Below are 8,093 nucleotides of genomic sequence, written 5' to 3'. Positions count from 1 at the left end.
GAACAGTGGAGCTGTGGGGGTGTGGAGCTGTGGGGGTGTGGAGCTGTGCTGTGGGGGTGTGGAGCTGTGGGGTTGTGGAGCTGTGGGGGTGTGGAGCTGCGGTGACACAGGAATGCAAAGTGTGTTGAGTGGGGACATGTTTGAGGGTCCCAGAGACTAAGGATGATGATGTCGCAGAGTGTGTGGTACTCTCATAGCGATTGTGTCTGCTGGGCCTGCGGCTCATGTTTGGCAGCCGAGTGGCTTTGTTCATCAGGGCCTTGATCTAGAGCTGTGTACTTTCAGAATGACTAAAGGAATGCTCACCATGGTGCTGCTCTTTCCACCCTTCAGAAGATTTGTGCTGATTTTCTCCTGGCTGCTAGCTCTGAGCTGGGTGCCAGAGACGGAGCAGGAAGCCCTGATCCTGTAAAGTTCCCAACAGAGGGAGAGTAGATGTGGGGAGTCTCCCAGGACCCTTGAGGGTGTGAGTGAAGCAGCCATGCAGAGCAGGGCAGGTGTCCTGGGCAGGGGAATGGTGAGGTTTGCCCTGGAAATGGGGGCCCTCGTGGTTAGTGGTTAGGACAAGAGGGTCAGGGAGGACCAGGGAGCCATTAAAGATTGTGTAGCAAGTCACACTGGCCGCTGGGTGGCAAAGGGCTCTCAGGAGAAGAGAGGCTGCAGAGGAACTGGGGAGCCAGTTGGCATGGCGGGTGAGTGGCAGCTGTGTCGATGTCTCCTGAGTCAGACAGGCTTTGGATGGAAGACACCTGCCACTGGGGAGGGTTATGGAAGGCAAAGGAAGCATTGAGGCCACTTCTTGGCACTGCAGGAGTTTGAAGCATAACACTCACACCAAAACTGCACCTTTTCTTTGGGTTCTGTGAGAATTTTGATTTGGTGGTGGTGTTTGGGGTGGCATCAGCCATTCCTGAGGAGGACTGGGTTAATTGTCTTGAGGCTATAGAACTCAGACTTGTATTTTGAAATAGTGTCTAAGGTGCAAATGGGAATTAGAACGTGGCAGTATTTGACACTTGGCAGAACTCAGCACCATGTCCGGGATATGGATATACCTCTGATATCCTGGGTCTCGCCTCTGAAGCCATGGTGTGAGGTAGAGCCTGAGTGAGTTCCAAGGAGGCACCACCAGCATGGGGTGGGGAACATTTTGGAGCGACCAGTTCTTTAACTGTTGCTAAAAGATAGCTCTTGCAAGGTGGCCGTGGCACAACAGCCCCCAGAGGGCACTGAGCCTTTTCCTGCCCTTGCTGTGAGCAGCAGGCCCTGCACCCACTGTTCTCCTTGGGCCTGACCCTGGGTACCACAACCTGAGCTCGTCCATGAACCAGTGCCCCATGAGCCTGCAGCATGGAGAGAGAGCACCTCCCTAGTCCCCGGGCACGAGAACCTTGTGACGGAGTACACTGGTGCCCACAACCATCAGACCAAGGACTAAGGAGCTGAGAGCAGCAGCAGCTGTAGCTTCTGGGCAGGAGGCAGTCACCTCTCCACCACAGCCGGCACTGGCTTGGGGACTTGTGGTCTGCCAGGAGCGGTCCCAGCAGGCTGTTGCGAAGAGATAGAATTCCCAGCTTCCTCCAATGCTCGGAGCCTGTAGCTGTGCCATAGTATAGAGCCCAGCTTGGGCCTGGGGCCAAAACTGTGCCTTAGGTCATCAGGTGAGCAGCATGCTAGACTAAGTCCCTGTACCTGCTTGTGTTAATAGAAAAGTGACAAGAGACAGCACAAAAACTTTATGGAACCTGCCCAGGAAGTAAAGGCTCAGGGCCCCAGTCTGCTAGGTGGGACGCACTGCTGGGGCACTAGGCTGGGCAGCAGTGAGTGTTGATATGCCTGGGAGTGGGGTGGTTGGAGACGACTTCAGGAGAGGAGGCTTCTGCCGGCCCACAGGCACTAATGCTCACACATACTTCCCCTCTGCTTTATTGCTTTGGAAACACTCACCATCCTGCTAAAAAGAACAGCTGGCCTCCCTGCTGGGGTCAGGGTTCAGCCAGGACACTACTGCCATGAAGCACTGTTTCTGCTGGATGGGGCTGACTTCAGCCTGTTGGACTCAGGACTGGAGAGGTCATGCCCCCCAGGGCTCACTGGCTGCTCTCCTCTCCTCGATTTAGGTCCTGCCCAGCGTGCAGTCTGATGCCCATCCAGCCCTTTGACCACCGGGAATGGAATGAGCCTATGCACTCCCTCCGGATCAGTGTAGGGGGCCTTCCTGTGCTGGCATCCATGACCAAGGCCACGGACCCTCGCTTCCGCCCCCGCTGGAGGGTGATCCTGACATCCTTCGCGGGTGCTGCCCTCCTCTGGCTGCTGTACTCCCATCATCAGGCCCCCAGGTCCCCTACCCACAATGCATACAGCCGGAGAGTCAGCCTGGAGCATGTCTCTCACTACAATGACACCTATCCCCTGTCACCCCCCCAGAGGACTCCAGGTGGGATTCGGTACCGAATCGCAGTCATTGCCGACTTGGACACAGAGTCCAGGGCCCAGGAGGAAAACACTTGGTTTAGTTATCTTAAGAAAGGATACCTGACACTGTCGGACAGTGGGGATAAGGTGACAGTGGAGTGGGATAAAGACCATGGAGTCCTGGAGACCCACTTGGCAGAAAAGGGCCGGGGCATGGAGCTCTCTGACCTGATCGTCTTCAATGGGAAACTGTACTCCGTGGACGACCGCACAGGGATCATCTACCAGATCGAAGGCACCAAAGCAGTGCCCTGGGTGATCCTTTCCGACGGCGACGGGACCGTGGAGAAGGGTAAGTGGGGCCTTCTCTGTGGGCTGAGCTTTTGTCCACTGTCAGTTTCTCATGCTGCAACAAAGCTCCTGGCCGGGCAGGTGAACCCCAACTCCCAGTGTGAGGCGCAGTCCCTCATAGCAACAGGAGTGCGAGGTGGCTGGTCTCATGGTACCCACCGTCAGGAAGCAGGGGGATGGACACCAGCGCCCAGCTCGCTTTCTCATTTAGTCTGGGACCCCAACCCATGGGACGGTGCCACCTCCATTAGGGAGAGTTTTCCTGCCTTGGTTAGCCCAATGTAGAAACTCCTCACCTACCTGCCCAGAAGTTTGTTTCCATGGTGACCGTGAATCCCATCAACCACAGAAAGTAATCGTCATCCCCCCCTCTCCCTGTGCACACACACCAGGAAGGTGATACTTCATTCAGCTCCAACTGACACACCCATTCTTAGAGCCTCACCGGGCTGATATGAAGCTGTTTGTAGAAGTTGGAACTGGTCACTGGGAGCCTGCTGCTGATGGGAAGCCCTTTTCAGAATGAGCCAAGGCTATGTCTCTTGCCTCCCTTACCCCTTCTGGGACCCTGGTCCTTGTTGTGTGTGTCTTCAGAGCCATCTTAGGATCACACGGTATTGCTCCCACCATGTGGCTCACCCTCAAAGCAGGGTGCTTAGTGGTTCGCCGCGATCCTAGGCTCTAATCTCAGTTTATTGGGGCCACAGGTCAACTGCTGCCTCCCAGCCCTGCCCAGAGCTCAGTACAAGGGTCTCTGTGTTGAGCAGCAATGACCCTGGGAATAGACTCTGATGGTAGCCCCATGTGTAGCAGATAGGAGCCGCTGTTCCCACAGGGTAGGAGACAGAGCTGCCTCACCTCAGCCAATCTGATCTGCCCCTCCAGCAAGCTGGAGACCAAAGCAGACTTCTTCTGGTGGAAGAAGGGCTGTGTTCCTTGTCCCTTGGCTCAGCATGCCAGGCCCTGCCTGGGTGATAAAATCTCTAGTGTTTGTCCAAGGCTGGGGCCCTCGGGAGAGGAGGGGAGGGGCTGTCTCCACCCAGGTGTCAGTGATGTTGTTGCTCATTCGTTTCCTGCCCATGACCTTCATGGTTGTAAACCTGTGTGGTGTGGAGTGATTCGTCCCCTGCGGGGGAAGGGTGCAGGGTAATAGGGCTGCTTAGGGCTGAGCTGTGACTGTTGATCCAGAAGGGCAGCATCTCACAGAGGCAGCTCAGAAAACTCATGATGTCACTGGGGCTGCAGGGTGTCTCAGAGTCCTCCACCCTCCTACAGTGGGGAGGCAGGTGCAGCCCTGGCTTCCCAGTGGCTCTGGAGCTTGCAGGAGTGTTGGAGAGCTAGTGTGTTGGAATGTCAGGAAGGAGAGTGTGCTGGGACAGCACAGGCCTCATTGCCAGCTTGACCAAGAGGCCTGTGGGAAGTCAGTCAGATGATCGCTGCCCAGTCCTAAAGACCCTGTCACTCTACATTCTGCCCCAGCTAAGGGAAGAGCAGACCCACACGGTGGTGGTCTAAAGCCCTGGCAGCTGAGAGGCAGGCAGTGCTAGGCCTGTGCTGAGCTGTCAACTGTGGCCCTTAGTGGCAGGTAACTGGCACCCACAGAGCATTGGAAAGCTCAGATTGCTGTAGCACGCAAGGCTCCTGAGGTGCTGGTGTCACACAGGACATGGGATGGGGTTGCTGGCCCTTGGAGGGTGGGGGATCTAGCACAGCTGGTCTGGGAATGGTCCAGTGCCTTCTAGAGTTGTTGCACAGGAGACGGGCTCCTTGGAAGAAAGGGGTAAAAAGAAGAGGGTGTGGACTCTGACCCAGCACGGGGCTCTGCCAGGCTCCCTTCTGGGCCTCTCATCCCAGCCTCCAGGGAACCTCGAGTGTGGTAACTTGGGACATCCAAGAGGCTTGGCACCACTCTGTATGCAAATGACAGCAGCACAGGCCAGAGCCAGGCTGGGCATGGGGTGTGGATCCCAGGGTCTCAGGCTCACCCCTCTCTTATTGCCCCAGGCTAGCCAGGCTGGGCATGGGGTGTGGGTCCCAGGGTCTCAGGCTAGGTATGGGGCATGGAGACCAGGGTCTCAGGCTAGGTATGGGGCATGGAGACCAGGGTCTCAGGCTCACCCCTCTCATTGCCCTAGGCTTCAAAGCTGAGTGGCTTGCCGTGAAGGACGAGCACCTGTATGTGGGTGGCCTGGGCAAGGAGTGGACCACCACCACAGGGGAGGTGATGAACGAGAACCCTGAGTGGGTGAAGGTGGTAGGCCACAGGGGCAACGTGGACCACGAGAACTGGGTGTCCAGCTACAATGCTCTGAGAGCTGCCGCTGGGATCCATCCTCCAGGTAAGAGGCTTCTCTCTACGAGCTCCCAAGTGTACAGATTCCACAGCTTGCTCGGGGTTGTTGATTTCATTCTCTGTATCCAAAGGTCACTCTCCTCGTGTAGGTGGAGTCTGAGACAAAAAAGCCATTTGTTTCTGTCCCTCACTAGCCTCAACAGATGGCCTCTGCCCGCTGCACACTAAAGACCCCTTGTCCACAAAAAGTGATCTTAGTTTGGGGCCCTAATGGCTGGGGTCACAGCTCTCACAAGCAGAGGAGGAGATGGGTAAGACCTGAGCTGTCTTCCCCTGGGCTCTGAGGAGTGTGACCTTTATCTGAAGGAGGCTGAGCAGGTGTGGGGCACAGTGCAACAGGGAGCCAAGACCCAGAGAACTCTTCCATGCTGGGGTGGGTAGAATGGCACTTCCCTGCCTCAGCTTTGGGCTCTGCTTGCTGGATTTCCCCTTTTGACTCTTTGACCGTCTCTGTGTGCCCTGAGATTAGCAACAAGGGAACAAAATAAAAGACAGCTGGTGAAGCCTACAGGCCCCTGTGGGGACGTGAGGACAGCTGGTGGGGGAATGAGGCCCTGCGGACTCAGTGTAAGGCTCTGTGGCCGTGCCATGTCTGCATGGTTGTCCTAGCTAATCAAGAGCAGCTGGAGATTAGGGGAAGGGTGGAGGAGGCCCCTCAAGTGCAACCTCTGGGGTGGCAAGACTCCTGAGAAGGGCTGTGCTGTGACCCCAGGCTACCTCATTCATGAATCTGCCTGCTGGAGTGACACGCTGCAGCGTTGGTTCTTCCTGCCACGACGGGCCAGCCATGAGCGCTACAGCGAGAAGGCGGATGAGCGCAAGGGCAGCAACCTCCTGCTGAGTGCAGCCCAGGACTTCAAGGACATCTCTGTGAGCCGTGTGGGGACGCTGGTCCCTACTCACGGCTTCTCATCTTTCAAGTTCATCCCTAACACTGACGACCAGATCATCGTGGCTCTCAAGTCCGAAGAGGACAGTGGCAGGATTGCCACCTACATCATGGCCTTCACCCTAGATGGCCGCTTCCTGCTTCCAGAGACTAAGATCGGCAGTGTCAAATATGAAGGGATAGAATTCATCTAGATGAGTAAGTTCCTGTGCCCAGCAAGACAAGGGCAGATGGCCTGAGCTGCACCAGGACTCCAGTTTTATAAAAACCAGAAGAACGCACTTCGTCTTGTCTGCATTTGTCTGCTGTTTTCTTTTTTTTAACTGAATTGTGTGCCTGGATAGAGATTTCCAGAATCAGGAACTGAGTCCTAGGTCATGTGACACAGCCTCCGGAAGCCAGGAGAAAGGGCAGGCAAGGGTTCTGTACAGGACCAGCAGGTCCTCTGCCCACCCATGCCTCACTCTGCACTGCCTCCTTGTGGTAGGGATTGGTCACTGCTGCAGGATCTAGTCAAGCCTCCAAACCGCCCCCCCCCCCAATCGCTTTCCTGGCCTCTCGGGCCTTTCCATGAGTTCTCTGGCCAGTGCACATCTGTGACAACCAGGTATGTTGAGTCCTGGTCTCACCCTGGGAGCACAAGGCACCCCTCTCTTCCTCCTATATGACCCTAGTGTGCCACACTCTGCAGACCCTTAGAAAATAAGTGTTTACATGGCTGGGCGAGGGCCCTGCCCCTGGGGCACACCCACCCACACTGCTGAAGCCACTGTAGCCTGGGACTACTGCTCCCCACGGCCCCAGGGAGGAGTCTGATTTTATTAAGGTAATTTCTTATAGAGCAGTCACCAAACCTTACCACACAGTGAAGGTGGAGTATCCACGGCTACTCCCTGTAGTGAGGTAATCGTCCTCATAGCCACAGTCTCTGGATCCTTTGCCTCTGCCTTCACAAGCTGCCAGGTCTCCCCTCCTAGCAGTGGCTGAGGAAGGGCTCTGACTCCAACAGGCCTGCACCTGACTAGAGACCCCCTCCATGTTGTCCCCTGCATTTCTTGCTGGCTCCCAGTAGGTGTGCAGCAGCCTTCTCTCCAGGGTCCTCACTGTTCTCTGCTGTCAAAGGCAGCAGAGTCAGGGTCAGAGGTTGTCCTGTAGGTAACAGCCACCCTCATCCTGCAACACTCTTAGCACAGGACATCGTTACTGTGAGCAGAGGACCCTGATAACCCTCTCAGACCCCTCCTACTGGGCAGCCTGAAGGTGACGTCCCCGTGTACTCGCTGTGCTTCTCTGAGAGCTCAGCCTTAGCTCCTTGATGTGTCAGCTGTGTCAGGGTGTGAGATTCTAAACGGAAAGCGATGGAATGGGGGCCCTCACACCTTCACACCCCTTCCTTCCCTACACAAACACGATTGTGTCCTTTCCTCCCTCCACTTGCTTTGTGAACAATAAAGTGTCAGGGGAATGTTCTTCTCTTGTCTGTGTTGACCGTTGCCGAGGGCTCTGCCTGGAAATGTCATGAGGTGGGCGCCTCAGGTGTCCAGACTTGGGTCTCATGGGAAGCGTAGTGTGTAGAGGCTGTGGTCCAGCTCCTCAGGCTCTGCCTCTCTCCATCTCCCCACGCTGCCTATTCCTGGAGTCAGGACAGCCTGAAGCGCTGGAGCCTGAACCACAGCAGTCACAAGTCAGGCTTAGTGGCCCAGCCTCCAAGAGAATTTCAGAGAAAGGTTGACTCAGTGTGGCCACATTGGGCAGAGGGACAAGTAAAAGGCCCAGTGTGAACCAACAAAGCGGCTCAGTGTAGACAGAGCCTGCCACACAAACCAGACATACTGAGCGATCCCCAGAACCCAGTTGACAGACTGAGCGATCCTGGAACCCAGCTGACAGACTGAGTGATCCCCAGAACCCAGCTGACAGACTGAGTGATCCCCAGAACCCAGCTGACAGATTGAGCGATGCCAGAACCCAGCTGACAGACTGAGTGATCCCCAGAACCCAGCTGACAGACTGAGTGATCCCCAGAACCCAGCTGACAGACTGAGTGATCCCCGGAACCCAGCTGACAGATGGAGGAAGCTG

General features: G+C 56.0%; 1 protein-coding gene across 2 annotated transcripts in view; it reads left to right on the top strand.

Annotated features, from left to right (window-relative positions):
- Positions 1-7,480, top strand: part of Cant1 (calcium activated nucleotidase 1) — a 13,704-nt gene extending 6,224 nt beyond the window's left edge. For both annotated transcript variants that reach the window (XM_027425516.2, XM_027425515.2), the window contains exons 3-5: positions 2,121-2,770; positions 4,905-5,108; positions 5,835-7,480. In XM_027425516.2, the coding sequence (XP_027281317.1) occupies positions 2,143-2,770; positions 4,905-5,108; positions 5,835-6,205 (1,203 nt within the window). In that variant the 5' untranslated portion in view covers positions 2,121-2,142 and the 3' untranslated portion in view covers positions 6,206-7,480. The remainder of the gene's footprint in view (positions 1-2,120; positions 2,771-4,904; positions 5,109-5,834) is intronic.
- The last annotated feature ends 613 nt before the right edge of the window (positions 7,481-8,093 follow it).

Source organism: Cricetulus griseus, chromosome 7 (genome assembly GCF_003668045.3).
Source record: "Cricetulus griseus strain 17A/GY chromosome 7, alternate assembly CriGri-PICRH-1.0, whole genome shotgun sequence".
NCBI lineage: Eukaryota > Metazoa > Chordata > Mammalia > Rodentia > Cricetidae > Cricetulus > Cricetulus griseus.
Note: the sequence above shows the minus strand (reverse complement) of the source record. Positions and strands in the feature narration are given on the sequence as shown.